Source organism: Copadichromis virginalis, linkage group LG14 (genome assembly GCF_057382275.1).
Source record: "Copadichromis virginalis isolate Kocher_CV1m ecotype Utaka linkage group LG14, C_Virginalis_male_GT1.1, whole genome shotgun sequence".
NCBI lineage: Eukaryota > Metazoa > Chordata > Actinopteri > Cichliformes > Cichlidae > Copadichromis > Copadichromis virginalis.
Window position 1 is genome coordinate 26,049,955 of NC_140631.1, and position 16,488 is coordinate 26,066,442.

Consider the following 16,488-nt stretch of genomic DNA (forward strand, 5'->3'; position numbering starts at 1 on the left):
AACATTAAGTTCAGTCAGTAATTTTGGTACGTTGGCTGAATTTAGCTATATTTTTTGCACATGGGAACGAAGAATGGATTTGACTTAAGTTATTCTGACTGTCAGATATACAGTAAATAGATCCAGAGTGCAGTTCAAACATAGATTTCACTATGGCCTTAGAGAAAACTGCTTAGAGGAGCTCACTGAGCCTGATATTAACAATAACTACTCCAACTTCGCAACTGTTTTATGTTATAAGATCTTATGATTGTCACGGCCAGGGGATCAGCAGGCCGCTGACTAGTTCTCTCTCTTGCTCTCTCTCTCTCTCTCTCGCCAGGGCGGAACTCATGGTGGATTCATGCCCTTGGCCCACGCCCCTCTGAAGAGGAAACACCTGGGCCTCATCAGTGCAGCCAGCATTTAAGCCAGGGAGTGGCTTCTACTCATTGCTGGATCTTTGCGTGTGACTCGCGTCAGTGCAGCCCAGCTCTGAGCAAGTTCTTCCCTGCGCAAAACCTCTAACGTGTGTTTCCTTCTGTACATAGATCCCCTGGACCCGACCCTGCATTCCCCGAGTGGATTCCTGTTTTTTTGTGAGTGTTTGGAGAGAGACTGGTCACGATAGGAGAGAGTCAGAAGAGGAGCAAGTGTCTTTTCCCTACCTGGATTTCCCCGGAGCCTTTTCCCTGTCACCGCTTTGTATATAGCACTACCCCTGCACTAATTGTATATACACCTGGTGGAACTGTAATAAATACCAACTGTGCCTCTGAGTCCTGCGTGTGAGTCCTCAAGCGAACCGTGACAATGATATAATACAGTGTAAGACATGAATAGATGCACAAACAACAGATCCTCAGATAACACCATTAATAAATCTACCTGTGGCTTTTGCAGGATGGATCCGCAGCACTGAGCGTCCCCTCCATGCTTGTCTAATGATGTCAGATTGTACAGTGTTCCTGCACAGCACTTCATCTGTGGGTCTTTAATGTTGTAGGCTTTGACCCCACAGCAGTGAAGGTTTTCTGATTTGGGGTGTCTGAGTGGAAAACAGAGGTAGCAGTTAGAATTAAATTAAGTACAGTGACATAAAGAAGTATGCTCATAAGAGGCTAAGTGAACCCCAAGTTGCTGCTGTTACACTCCGAATATTAGTACAAAGTACTTAGGCTCATAAATGAGCTGTATGAATGTCTATATTTAAGTGAATGATGCTTATAGAAGTAAGTGCTTTGAGTGTTTGCTTGAGTAGAAAGACAATATATAAGTACTAGCCCACTTAGATCACTGCTTATGTATGTTGCTTGAAGTCAGCCTGAAAGATAACTTCCTCTCTGCTTCAAAACAGTGTTTACACAGGGTGAAGTGAAAGAAACACACTATCAGAGCAATTTCAACACTCAGAGTCTACACAGAATGCATTTATACCCAGTGTTGCTGTTACTGTACAGCTACTGTAGCTGAAAACAGCCACAATTCAACGAGTTCAGCTGATCTGGAACTAACCATAAAACAGAAACTGAGATCTGAACGTGATATTTTATACATCAATACTTCTTTCAACCCATATGAGAAATACTGAATGATGAAATAACGGTAAGGGCAACACAGTAGTGTGGTGAATAGGGTTATTACGTCACAGCTGGAGGGTTCTGAGAAATCCGACTGAAAACAAAAAGGCATCCCAGGAGATGAGTCATGCACACAGACAGGGTTTTTAAACATAAAAATTTCAAATGGCAGTCAGAGTCAGGGACTCAGACAGGCTGACAAAGAGAGGTTTGGCACAGTAAGTTAAGAGGAAACAGATGAAGCTGAATTTCTGCTTATTTTGTGTCTTCCTATCTCAGACACCATGTCTGTTTGAATGGATTGTGCCATGCAGATGTTTTTTTAATCCCTTCGTTCTCACAGAAGAGACAGAATAAGTTGTTCCCATGCTCCCGTGTTCCCATACTGATTCTAAAAAAAAGGAGGAAATTCCAGTTTTCATCAGCAATGTAAAGTAATTAAACAAATCACACATGTTCTGATTTGTATGGGTGGAAAACAGAGGTACTAATTATAATTAAATATGGACAGCGACATGAAGAAACATGCTCCTAACAGGCTGAGTTAGAGTTCTCATGTTCACTGCTGGATGCCAGCTTGAAAGATAATGTCTTTACCACAGTCTTTACACAGGCTGGGAATTAAAAGTAGAACATCATTAGAGCTACAGCTTCATCTCTCTGTTAGTGTCCACATAAAAAAAATAAAAAAATCAGTCACTGAAAGACATAAGTCATGACCAGACAGGGTGTAACAACTAACAGTTAGCACCAAACCCAATAAAAGACCCAGACAGGCTGTTTGAGAGATTCCTTGGCACAGTAGTTCAGCGCATTTTCCAAGGGGAAAAAAGAACGTCTGCCTTTCTCAGACGGTTTCGTGCGAAATGTTTTTTTTCCCTGCTTCACCTTTCTCAGACGGTTTCTGTTTTCACTCAAGAGACAGACTACATATAAAAAATGTTTCCATACTTTCAGCCACCCTGTCTGACAAAATTCCAACTAGCGTTATATTCCAACTGATTAAAACAACAAAGTTAAAGAACTAATTTTTCACTGGACTTTCTCAGCAATGTAAAGCAGCAACGCAAACACACTCACTCACACACACACAATCACCTGTGTCCATTGCAGCAGATCTCAGTACGAGGCCGGTAAATTTCCGTCCCACAGCAGTGTTGTCCCGGGCTGCCATAAAACTGAGAACAACATAGAGTCCCTTTAGCCGGATTGTAAGGAATACACATCTCTGAACATTCCTCTCCATCATCTCTGCCCTCGTACAAGGTGTCATTACAACAGAGAACTCCACGTTATGCTGAGCAATACGCAGTCACTCCACAGCACTTGAAGAATCAGAAATAATGCAGTAAATTGCTCAACAATCCACAAACAGCCAAACCCTTTTATTTGTGCATTTAAATGCACATGGATGAACACATAAATTTATGAGTTTTTACAAAAAGAAGATGAAATGCAAAAATCAGGAAAAAAACAAAAAGTTGAAACAATTCAAACATTACACAGGTCTCATTTCCACACATAACATATCTAATTTTTTTTGTCTTACCAGATTTATGGACCTTTTGCAGTAGTGGTAACCAAAACCAACACCGCTAGACGAGTTTAAACATCAGATTGAAAAACACCCTCAGTTACTGTATAAGAGGAGCGGGGTGGAGCTCTAAGCTCTCTCATCGAAGCTGCACAAAAACAACCTTTTTTGTCTGGGATCACTAGGTACCATTGCTGTCAGTTATTTGTGTAAAACTGAACATTGCAGCATGAGGCCCTTCATTTTTAATAACAAAAACTTTAATGAAAAATCTCGCCAAAATGCCATTAATATGTTTTTCCCTTTTGTTTTTTTAAGGAAACAGTGCTTTAGGCTTTAGCCATAATTTGAAAGCTTGATTTCATTTTCCTACAGAAAAGGAGATTAAAACTGTTGAGCTTTGCACTTTACACTGATTAAAAAACACAAACAGCTGGGCAGGCCCAGAAAAGGAAAAGAAAAACCCAAAAAACAATTTGTACATTACTTGATCTAGCCACGGCTTGCATCGAAATACGGATCCATCACAGCAGACTTCTATACGTGGGTCATACACCCTGGCCTTGCTTTGACCTAAACAGATAGGTGTGAGGGTTGGGGTGGGTTGGGGTTAGGTGGAAAGAAGAGATAGTAGTTGCAGTAAAAATAAAACATGTTGCGATTAATGATGTCTTGTGTGTAACTTTGTTACACACAAGTTGCTTTATTCTCCCTCCTTTGCAAAATACTGACTATAAAATAAAGGAATTCGGTTGGTTTCCAAGTCTTTGTAGGAGGCATCTGGGGCTAGGTTGGTAGAAGAGCTGTCCCCACTATGCATTTCATTGGGCAAGATAGTGAACAAGATACTGAGTTACCACTGATGCATACACGGTAGTGTGAGTGTGTCTGAATGTTAGATAAAAGTGCTTAGTCCTACATGTAAGTGACTGGGTGAAAGGGATTTATAGTAGAAAGTGTTTTGAGTGCTCAACTAGTGCAGGAAAATGCAAAAAAAAAGGATAAAGGTTAACACTACACACCCTGATGTGGGCTGTTAAGCATACCAGACATTTCTGAACAGCTCACATATTATGGAAAGACCAAACCACATGTTTAAAACCCTCCACCTCCGGGCTTAGAGCTTTAATTCTCCACACTGGAATACTTGACATGAAGGGAGTGTAAACTCTCAGAAGTTAATGCCTTATGGTGATTAAGATATGGTGATTTTAAAAAAAAAAACGTCTTTTGTGGAGTACAGTAACTGATATAGATGCCAAGATTTTGAACAAACCAGCTGCTGCACATCCTTTTTTGGATTCAAAGATAATCCTGAGTTATCCCTTTTTATTCATTGCAAAGCTTTAATGTTTTTCATAGGGTGGTTCAAAAAGATGGAAGCTCTTTCAATTGTGTGGTCTGGGGGAAAATATCAAGACCATTTTCCCATAGCAATTTAACCTTTTGCTAATATGAACAATGAAATCTTTTTCTATGTAGGGAGAAAAAAAAGTTTTTATTTGTAAGTGAACCACCCTTCCGCGCAGCTTACATTTTCCATGATTTTGATCTTGGCAAGATGTACTGTCTGGAAAAATAAAGACACACTTCACTGTCTGAAAGTTTGATAAAAAAAATATTTAAAGTCTTCAGGGAACCCTTAGAAAAAAAAAGTCTTTGTCTAACTTTCTAACTGTCAGAGTTATTTACACACCCAAGATAAGAATGTCAATGTGAACTTCTTTTAAAACAGTCCCTCTTTTTGGGCAAAAGCCATTTAACTTAAGGCCTAAAACTGTCTCTGTGGCAGATTTGATTTGATGGATTTATAACAGTGTTGGCGGTTACAGTTAAATTACAACAACTCAGTAGTTGAACTAAAGTTCAGGGTCAGTCATTGTAGTGCAGCGCTTGACATGGTTGCCTCACAAGAAGAACGTGCTGGGTCCTAGTCTGCAGACTGATCAGCTGTTCAGGGGCTCATCCTGCCTCTGGTTGGAAAACAGAGCCTTGCAGCTGGGGTACGTTTCAACCCCATGATGACTCTGACTCTTTCCTGACACTAAACACACTATAATAATTATAGTTGGGTTTTTTTTTTTAAATCACCATACAGGCATGAGGTCCATATGGAAGGTCAAGTGAGAAAAGACTGTGTATTATGCAGTACCTTATTGACTTGCATAACAACATATCAACGTTCTGTCAGGACTATTGCTGCAAGTGACTAATCACATTGTTGTAAAAGGAACCCTTAAAGTTCTAAAGCATGGCTGTTAGTAGGAAGACTTCACATAAAGAGTTCATGTATAGATGACAATGTGTTGGATGAATTACTGAATCAAACAGAAATAATTTTATTCGACCCATAGCCATGATCTTTCCTTAGTTATACTGTTATCTGGGCCTGAGCTTATTTTTAGATAGAATAAGGCTAACTGGAAAACTGTTCTCTGGACTGATGAATCACACTTTCAGCTGCCAACATCATCCAAGCTAAATACGGACCAATAAAACGTTATTTACGGGTACCATTATAGAGGCATAGGGCCAGGGTAACTTGAAAGCACCATTAATAATGAACATGCTTTGGAGGAACACGTGCAGATAAGATTGCATTCTTTTCAGTCTGTAACTATCATAAAAGCATGGCTGATAAACTGATGCTTCCCTCAGGATCTGCCACCCAATAAAAACATCTGGCACTTTGTGGAAAACTAAAGAGACAAAAAACTGGCTAGCACTTGAAACATGAGACTGTGAAAACATGCGACTTCAAAAGCTATTTGATCTCCTAATTTCTTACAAGTTGTGTAAAAAGACAAGAGGATGCAGCACAGTGGGAAACATGCCCCTCACCTAAACATTTGGAAAAGGGTTTTTTGGTATTGACTTCACAATGAGCAAACAGGTTACAGTATAATATAATATAGTTTCATCATCCTAGATGAAAGTTCTTGTCAACATCTTGTCAATAGAACCTGTTAAGCTTGTTATTTTATCTCTTTATAGTTTTCCATTCTAGGGATTTTCCAAAATGAGATGGTGTCACAAAAGCAAATGATGCAATGTTCCCTTTAGGGGAAATTTATGCTGCAAATAAGTTTTTGTTTTTACACGGTTGCACGTAAGATAAACATGTTTAAACTGCTCACTCAGCTCTAACTGCTTTCTTGGAGCGTGGGCTGTTCCTTATCTGATTCAACTCACTCTACAGGCCCACATAAAAACCATGGGATGATGCAATGTCACATATAATGATCAATGATAGATAGAACATCTGCAGGGAAGCTTTAAGAGTGTTCTTAGTTTTGTTTTTGTTTTTGCAGGACTATGCAGAGTTCTTGAAAACTTTCCCTGGCACACACTCACTCAAAGAAACAGCTATGGAGACGGTAATACCTGAGGCGCAGAACCAAAAAGGCTTTTGGTGTCTCTCACAGCAACGATGCGTCTTTGGATTGTAACATGTCGACCCACAGAGATGTGTGTTTGGTTCAGTGCTGTGGATAGACAAACACAGCCAAAATAAACACAAAAACCACTCCATATCACTGGTACACTACCACAGAGCAGAACAGAAAGTATTAACAGGTATATTTATTTTTACCGGCTACTGGATAGCATCACACTTTACTGCGTGTACTCGGATTTCATTCAGTAAAGATTAAATCTGTGACCTCAATCCAACTGAAAGAAATTGGTGGACCAGGCTTAAAGCCAATTGTGTGTCTATAAACCAACAAATTTCAATTAACTAACCCCTAATTAACCAATTCTGTCAAGAAGAGTGATCAAATTTATGCCAAAAGCTTGCTCATGGCTACCAAAAGTATGTGGTTTAGGTGCGACTTACTAAGGGACATTTAACTTAGTTGGGGTGTATTTAGACTTTTGGCACTGTGGGGATTACAGAAGATCAAAAATCATTTCAAAATTGTGCACCCATTGTTTTTTAAATTATTAAAGGTGTGTGCTGTATAGTCTCTCATGAAAAAGAGCAGTTCAAAGAAATAATTTAAGCACAAATTTACTATGATATTCATGCCAGTGATGAGTCTATGTACACTGTTGAGCACAACTGTAAATAAACTCAAATTAGAGTAGAACATTTCCTACAAAGCCTGAATGCATGATAGTTAATCTTGACTAGATTAAATTTACATTTGTCTACATATGACATTATAGTAAAAATTGTTATAGTAAAACCCATTTACTTACCAAAAGTGTTGGAGCTCATGTGTCTGAGAAATATAAAACATAAAGGCAAACATTCATATATTTGCACAAAAAAGTAAAAGAATGATATTTTATTGCAGTATGTATCTTACCAGTTGTTGAAAACCTGTAAAGATAAAGCACAAAGCCTTTTGAAGTGGAAAACTAAACTAAACCAAAATAATTGCCATTAACTCATCATTTGTCATTACATTTTAATAGAAAATATGAAGCTAAGAGTTAAATCTTAAATAGATTTGTAAGATATGCATGAGACTGCATTTGACCATTTCTGACCTTCAGGGTTAGCTGACTCCTTTGCACAGCAAGATGAATGCTTCGGTTGTACCTCCAGAACACCTTCATTCTCACAGCAGCACTGAGTCCTGTTGTCATACTGGTGGTGACCGCAGCACTGGTGGAAAGTGGAATTCCTCACCAGACTCTTCTTATTATCATTCGGACCACAATGCAGAATTCCCACATTTTGCACTCCTGTGAAAAAAAATCAGATACTAAAAACTGTAAGACTTATACTTCAGTCGTAGCTAATTCATGTTTAGCTTATACTGTACGAGAAAACCGTAAAAATAATAATTGCAATGCTGCTTCAAGCAGCAAACCTTGTGTTTATTGCAAGGGAGAGCAACACAACCTCCAAATCTGCGGAAAGCTCAAGGACAAGCCTCATAAGGACAAGATTGAGTTTTTAAGGAGCATAGGACTGTGTTTTGCCTGTTTGAAACATGGTCACATGAGTAGCAGCTGCAAATGCTCTCGACTGCATCCTACCCTGCTGCACATCACCAATAGGGACTCACAAGAAGAAACAGCAAGGGGGGCGGCTCAACAGTTCGTATCAAGTGCTCTTGTACAAACAACAGCAACTTTCAGCATGACTGGGGCCGGTAAGGAAGATTGTATTCTTCCAATCGTTCCAGTACGTGTCAAGGCCCAGAAAGGAACCAAGACAGTAACAACATATGCATTCTTGGATCAAGGCAGCTCAGCCACCTTTATGACAGAGTCACTGATAAAACAACTGAACCTGAACGGACGAATTACGAAAATCTCACTCCGAACGATGGGAAATGAATCTGTTGTGAACACCTGCATTGTGACTGGACTGGAAGTCAGTAGTCTGGATGGTAGCCAGTTTATTAAACTTTCAGAGGTGTATGCACAAGACCACATTCCTGTAAGTAAAAACAATATCCCATGCCAGGAGGATGTTGACAGGTGGTAACACCTGACGGAAGTGAAACTTCCCACTATCCAAGCGGATGTTGGATTACTCATAGGAGTGAATGTTCCCAAAACCATGGAACCGCTTAAGGTGGTAAACAGCGTGGACAATGGACCCTACGCAGTGAGAACAATATTAGGTTGGACAGTAAATGGACCACTTAGGAGTGGAGGCGACATGAGTGGGAGAAACAGATTGGCACAAGTGACTGTGAATAGGATATCAGTAGCCAGGTTGGAAGAGCTCTGGCAGCTACAGTTTAAGTAAGACTTTCCTGATGCGGGACAAGACGAAAATCTTGAAATGTCCAAGGAAGATCGTCAGTTTCTGAACATGGTGTCTCAGTCTGCAAAACTGGAGGATGGCCATTATAGTATTTGTCTTCCAGTGAGAAGCAAGGCGCTGTGCTTGCCAAGCAACAGAGAAGTCGCAGTGCAACGTGCGCTGAACTTACAGAAAAGATTCACCAGAGATGTCAAGTTTTACGAAGAATATGTTGCATATATGGATGATATCCTAAAAAAGGGTTACGCGATCAAACTGAACGATGCTGAATGTAAGTCACTGGAGGGACGAACATGGTATTTGCCTCATCATGGAGTGAGACATCCAGTCAAGCAAAAGTTACGTGTTGTCTTCGACTGTGGGGCAAGCTTTCAAGGAACATCGCTGAACCAGCATCTCTTGCAGGGACCGGATTTGACAAGCTCACTGGTGGGAGTCCTCCTGAGGTTTCGACAGGAGACTGTGGCAGTAATGGCTGACGTGGAGGCCATGTTCCATCAGGTCAGAGTCAGCAAGGAAGATACAGATCTCCTCAGGTTTCTTTGGTGGTCTGATGGGAATTACAAGGAGAAGCTTGCAGAACACAAAATGTTGGTCCACATCTTTGGTGCCACCTCTTCGCCAAGTGTTGCATCTTTTGCACTTCAGAAATGCGCTACTGATTTCGAAAGGGAATTTGGTCAAGAAGCTGCAAGGACAGTCAAGAAAAAATTTTATGTGGATGACTGTCTTAAGTCAATTGCAGAGGAAGACGCAGCAATCACCCTGTGTTCTGACTTGAGGAACATGTTGGCAAAAGGCGGATTTCGACTAACAAAATGGTCAAGCAACAGCAGAAAGTTGCTCAACTCAATTCCTGATGAAGAAAGAGCACAAGGATTTAAAGTTCTGAATCTGGACGAGAGTAATTTGCCGATGGAAAGAGCATTGGGAATTCAGTGGTGTGCTGAATCAGATCAGTTCAAGTTCAAGATCAACCTTAAAAACAGACCGAACACTAGAAGAGGACTGCTTTCCCTTCTCAGCTCCATCTTTGATCCACTGGGATTTGTTGCTCTGGTGATTCTGTGTGCAAAAAAAATCTTGCACGATTTATGTCGGAGGAAATACGGCTGGGATGAATCCCTACCAGAGGATGTCATTAAGAGCTGGAATAAGTGGGTTGCAGATTTGCAAAGGCTTGACGACTTTGGAGTTGACAGGAGCATCAAGTCAAAGCATTTTGGTGCACCAGTCTTTGCGCAGCTGCATCATTTTGTTGACGCAAGCGAAGACGCTTATGGAACAGCAAGCTACCTGTTGCTGCGCAATGCAAGTGGCGAGACTCAGTCCACCTTGGTAATGGCAAAGGCAAGGGTTGCACCTTTGAAGTGTCCAACCATCCCACGAATGGAACTGATTGCCGCAACAGTTGCAGTGAAGATGGATAAACTTCTAAAGAAGGAACTAGAAGTAGAACTGCATGAATCTGTTTTTTGGACAGATAGCACGGCTGTGCTAAAGTACTTGAATAGTGAAGGCACAAGATTCAAGACCTTTGTTTCTAATAGGATCTCAGTAATCTTGAGCCATTCTCACATTCAGCAGTGGAGATATGTCAATACCACTTTGAATCCAGCAGATCATGTCTCTAGAGGACAGACTGTTGCAGCATTCTTAAAATGTGGCGATTGGCTTTCGGGTCCAAGTTTTCTATTCTGCTCAGAAGATCAGTGGCCGAAGAATCCAGATCCCAGAATGCTGGATTTTGATGACTTAGAGGTCAAAAGAGAAGCTCAGACACATGTCATTCAGATGCAAGGGCTCAAAGACTCAGTAGACCAGCTGATGAATCACTACTCATCTTGGACAAAGCTAAAGCGTGCTGTAGCCTGGTTCATGAAACTGAAGAGTTTGCTTAAGGAATTAATAGCAAAGAGAAAGGAAGCAAGCACAATGAGTGAGGAAATCAGGATGAGCCAATTCAAGAAAGCTTTCAAGGGAAAAAATCTAACCTGTGACGATTTGTCTGAAGCAGAAATGGAAATTGTGAAGTACTGTCAGAAGCAAAGTTTTGAACAGGACTTGGCAATGCTGAAAGAACATCAAAGGGTGAAGAAAAAAGGCTCTCTCTACAAGTTGACTCCAGTACTGCAAGATGGAGTCATAAGAGTTGGAGGAAGGTTGAGTCGAGCAGCAATGCCAGATGATGCTAAGCAGCAAGTCATCTTGCCAAAGGACTCACATATCACACAGCTTGTGTTAAGACATACCCATGATGTTACAGCTCACGCCGGACGGAATCACATGTTGGCTCATCTGCGTCAAAAATTTTGGATCCCTGGAGCAAATGGAGCCATTAGAAGGTTCTTGTCAAAATGTGTTACCTGTAAAAGGCTACACGGAAGTGCTGGCAAACAAATAATCGCAGATTTACCAAAATGCAGGATCCTGCCTGATGACCCTCCATTCACCAAAGTAGGTGTTGACTACTTTGGTCCATTCCTGGTAAAAAGGGGAAGAAGTCAAGTAAAGAGATATGGTGTCATTTTCACATGTCTTACCACACGAGCTGTACATCTGGAGGTTGCATCTTCACTTGACACTGATGCGTGTTTCAACGCCATCAGAAGATTCCTTGCCAGAAGAGGACAAGTTAAAGAGATGTACTCAGATAATGGAACCAACTTCCGATCAGCTAACAGTGAGTTAAAGAAAGCAATTAAAGAATGGAACTCCAGTATGATCATAAAATCATTGCAGCAAAGGGGGATCCAATGGCATTTTAATCCACCAGCAGGATCTCACCATGGAGGAAGCTGGGAGAGACTCATCCGCTCAGTGAGAAAAATTTTGAACATCACAGTAAAAGAACAACTGTTGGATGAAGAAGGTCTCCACACCTTGCTGTGTGAAGCGGAGGCTATTATGAACAGCAGGCCTATTACAAAGGAATCTTCAGATCCCAATGACCTGGAGGCTTTAACACCCAACCATCTCCTGTTGCTGAAGGTTAAGCCAGAATTACCCCCAGGAATCTTCAACAAGGATGCCCAGTATGTAAATCGCAGGTGGAGACAAATCCAATATCTTGCAGACATTTTTTGGAAACGCTGGTGCAAGGAATACCTCATGCAGCTCCAAGAGCGTCAACGATGGACTACACCTAAGAGAAATTTCCATGTTGGTGATGTTGTGCTGATCGTAGATGACACAGCACCCAGAAATTCATGGCCACTAGGAAGAATCGTAGAGACCTTTCCAGACCAGAAAGGTCTGGTGCGTCAGGTGAAAGTAAAGACCAAGACCAATGAGCTTGGCCGACCAGTTACAAAGCTGTGCCTTTTGCAAGAAGCTGAAGATAATTGATGCACTCTTCGAAAGTCAAGAACTAGTTTCCTCTGAGGGGAGGAAAGTGAAAGAAGATTTCTTTAAGATAGTTGAAGTTCAGTTAAGTAATGTAGCCATAGACCTTTTCATTTAAGTTAAAGATTTTGGAGTAATTGTTTCAAAGACATTGATAACAATTAGGGGCCGGTAATGTAGAAGCCTACATGCAGTTTAATTTGAAATGTATGCTTTTATTTTGATAGTGCAGAAAAAACAGGAAGTTGGGCGAGAGGAGAGTGGAGCCACATGGTATTTTGACCTCGCAATCTCTCTTCATCCATTTTGAATTGAGCTTTATAAGTTTTCGTAATTTGGAATTCTGTTGCTGTGTACCTGTTTGGACTTTTGAAGTAAATATTGAAAAAACTATCAAGGACTGTTTTTTGTTTTTTTTTTGGATATGGAAAGAGGGACTAAGCGGAGCGTCAAGCTAAGGCTCCATTCGAAGGAAACCTACATGTACAATATGAAATAAAAAATAAATCTGTTGTTATTGGATTCGTCACACACAGCTGGCATGTAAGTGTACGAAGTAATGAGTCACCCACAGTTGACATGTAAGTGTACAAAGTAATGAGTTACCTGTAGTGGAGCTCTTGTCACAGCAAGATGAATGCTTCGGTTGTACCTCCAGAACACCTTCATTCTCACAGCAGCACTGAGTCCTGTTGTCATACTGGTGGTGACCGCAGCACTGGTGGAAAGTGGAATTCTTCACCAGACTCTTCTTATTATCATTCGGACCACAATGCAGAATTCCTACATTATGCACTCCTGTGAAAATGAATCAGATACTAAAAACTGTAAGACTTATACTTCAGTCATAGTTAATTCATGTTTAGCTTTGTGTTTATGTGTTTCTCGTACAGTATATCCTGCAATACTGCTTTTCACTGTAAAATGATTATCTTATGATTAGCTCTAGTTCAGTTTAAACAATATTCTGTGGAAATTTGTAAAAAACAAAACAAAACAAAACAGCTATCTGACACTATAGTTGCTTTGGTTTGTTGAGGCAACTATGGAAAGCTGTAGAGGAAATGACAAAGTCATCACCTCCAGTTATGAGTCTGGATTTTATTGGATTGCTATATGACAACTATTGGAGGATCAACAGCACTGTAGACATGGCAGATCTTTTATAAAATATGGTATCGCTTGTACAGAGTTTTGAATTAAGGGAGAAAAATACACACAAATGTGGCAGGTTTATTAGTTAGTCTGTAATTCTAGGATGTTTACTCAATCAAATACATTTCTCACCACAGTCTGATGTGCATTAAGACTCATATGTACATTATGAAAAAAAAAATGGAACTGTTGTTACTGGATTCGTCACACACAGCTGGCATGTAAGTGTACGAAGTAATGAGTTACCCACAGTTGACATGTAAGTGTATGAAGTAATGAGTTACCCACAGTTGACATGTAAATGTACAAAGTAATGAGTTACCTGTAGTGGAGCTCTTGTCACAGCAAGATGAATGCTTCGGTTGTACCTCCAGAACACCTTCATTCTCACAGCAGCACTGAGTCCTGTTGTCATACTGGTGGTGACCGCAGCACCGGTGGAAAGTGGAATTCCTCACCAGACTCTTCTTATTATCATTCGGACCACAATGCAGAATTCCCACATTTTGCACTCCTGTGAAAAAAAATCAGATACTAAAAACTGTAAGACTTATACTTCAGTCATAGCTAATTCATGTTTAGCTTATACTGTACGAGAAAACCGTAAAAATAATAATTGCAATGCTGCTTTTCACAGTAAAATGATTATCTTATGATTAGCTCTCTCATTTTAAATAATATTATGTGGAGGTTTGAGAAAAACAGCTAACTGACAGCATAGTTGGTTGGGTTTGTTGAAGCAATTGTGGAAAGCTGTAGAGGCAACAACAAAGTCATCACCTCCAGTAATGAGTCTGGATTTTATTGGATTGCTGTAAGACAACTATTGGAGGAGCAACAACACTGTAGACATGGCAGATCTTTTTTAAAGGCAAGTTTATTAATTAGTATTTAATTCTATGATGTTTACTCAATCAAATACATTTCTCACCAAAGTCTGATGTGCATTAAGACTCATATGTACAATATGACAACAAGTGCAACTGTTTTTATTGGATTCGTCACACACAGCTTGCATGTAAGTGTACAAAGTAATGAGTTACCTGTAGTGGAGCTCTTGTCACAGCAAGATGAATCCTTCGGTTGTACCTCCAGAACACCTTCATTCTCACAGCAGCACTGAGTCCTGTTGTCATACTGGTTGTGACCGCAGCACTGGTGGAAAGTGGAATTCTTCACCAGACTCTTCTTATTATCATTCGGACCACAATGCAGAATTCCTACATTATGCACTCCTGTGAAAACGAATCAGATACTAAAAACTGTAAGACTTATACTTCAGTCATAGTTAATTCATGTTTAGCTTTGTGTTTATGTGTTTCTCGTACAGTATATCCTGCAATACTGCTTTTCACTGTAAAATGATTATCTTATGATTAGCTCTAGTTCAGTTTAAACAATATTCTGTGGACGTTTGTAAAAAACAAAACAAAACAGCTATCTGACACTGTAGTTGCTTTGGTTTGTTGAGGCAACTATGGAAAGCTGTAGAGGAAATGACAAAGTCATCACCTCCAGTTATGAGTCTGGATTTTATTGGATTGCTATATGACAACTATTGGAGGATCAACAGCACTGTAGACATGGCAGATCTTTTATAAAATATGGTATCGCTTGTACAGAGTTTTGAATTAAGGGAAAAAAATACACACAAATGTGGCAGGTTTATTAGTTAGTCTGTAATTCTATGATGTTTACTCAATCAAATACATTTCTCACCACAGTCTGATGTGCATTAAGACTCATATGTACAATATGAAAAAAAAAAATGGAACTGTTGTTACTGGATTCGTCACACACAGCTGGCATGTAAGTGTACGAAGTAATGAGTTACCCACAGTTGACATGTAAGTGTATGAAGTAATGAGTTACCCACAGTTGACATGTAAATGTACAAAGTAATGAGTTACCTGTAGTGGAGCTCTTGTCACAGCAAGATGAATGCTTCGGTTGTACCTCCAGAACACCTTCATTCTCACAGCAGCACTGAGTCCTGTTGTCATACTGGTGGTGACCGCAGCACTGGTGGAAAGTGGAATTCCTCACCAGACTCTTCTTATTATCATTCGGACCACAATGCAGAATTCCCACATTTTGCACTCCTGTGAAAAAAAATCAGATACTAAAAACTGTAAGACTTATACTTCAGTCATAGCTAATTCATGTTTAGCTTATACTGTACGAGAAAACCGTAAAAATAATAATTGCAATGCTGCTTTTCACAGTAAAATGATTATCTTATGATTAGCTCTCTCATTTTAAATAATATTATGTGGAGGTTTGAGAAAAACAGCTAACTGACAGCATAGTTGGTTGGGTTTGTTGAAGCAATTGTGGAAAGCTGTAGAGGCAACAACAAAGTCATCACCTCCAGTAATGAGTCTGGATTTTATTGGATTGCTGTAAGACAACTATTGGAGGAGCAACAACACTGTAGACATGGCAGATCTTTTTTAAAGGCAAGTTTATTAATTAGTATTTAATTCTATGATGTTTACTCAATCAAATACATTTCTCACCAAAGTCTGATGTGCATTAAGACTCATATGTACAATATGACAACAAGTGCAACTGTTTTTATTGGATTCGTCACACACAGCTTGCATGTAAGTGTACAAAGTAATGAGTTACCTGTAGTGGAGCTCTTGTCACAGCAAGATGAATCCTTCGGTTGTACCTCCAGAACACCTTCATTCTCACAGCAGCACTGAGTCCTGTTGTCATACTGGTTGTGACCGCAGCACTGGTGGAAAGTGGAATTCTTCACCAGACTCTTCTTATTATCATTCGGACCACAATGCAGAATTCCTACATTATGCACTCCTGTGAAAACGAATCAGATACTAAAAACTGTAAGACTTATACTTCAGTCATAGTTAATTCATGTTTAGCTTTGTGTTTATGTGTTTCTCGTACAGTATATCCTGCAATACTGCTTTTCACTGTAAAATGATTATCTTATGATTAGCTCTAGTTCAGTTTAAACAATATTCTGTGGACGTTTGTAAAAAACAAAACAAAACAGCTATCTGACACTATAGTTGCTTTGGTTTGTTGAGGCAACTATGGAAAGCTGTAGAGGAAATGACAAAGTCATCACCTCCAGTTATGAGTCTGGATTTTATTGGATTGCTATATGACAACTATTGGAGGATCAACAGCAC

At 39.9% G+C, this 16,488-nt stretch overlaps 1 protein-coding gene across 1 annotated transcript in view; it reads right to left on the reverse strand.

The window, feature by feature from the left end:
* LOC146694066 (uncharacterized) overlaps positions 1–16,488 on the reverse strand; it is a 41,432-nt gene that overhangs the window by 2,269 nt on the left and 22,675 nt on the right. The window contains exons 9-20 of the mRNA XM_085478686.1: positions 15,956–16,147; positions 15,235–15,426; positions 14,368–14,559; positions 13,647–13,838; positions 12,776–12,967; positions 7,591–7,788; positions 7,407–7,420; positions 7,297–7,319; positions 6,478–6,578; positions 3,581–3,666; positions 2,658–2,737; positions 868–1,027 (exon numbers count right to left, since the gene is read on the reverse strand). Of these exons, the coding sequence (XP_085334812.1) occupies positions 868–1,027; positions 2,658–2,737; positions 3,581–3,666; positions 6,478–6,578; positions 7,297–7,319; positions 7,407–7,420; positions 7,591–7,788; positions 12,776–12,967; positions 13,647–13,838; positions 14,368–14,559; positions 15,235–15,426; positions 15,956–16,147 (1,622 nt within the window). The remainder of the gene's footprint in view (positions 1–867; positions 1,028–2,657; positions 2,738–3,580; positions 3,667–6,477; positions 6,579–7,296; positions 7,320–7,406; positions 7,421–7,590; positions 7,789–12,775; positions 12,968–13,646; positions 13,839–14,367; positions 14,560–15,234; positions 15,427–15,955; positions 16,148–16,488) is intronic.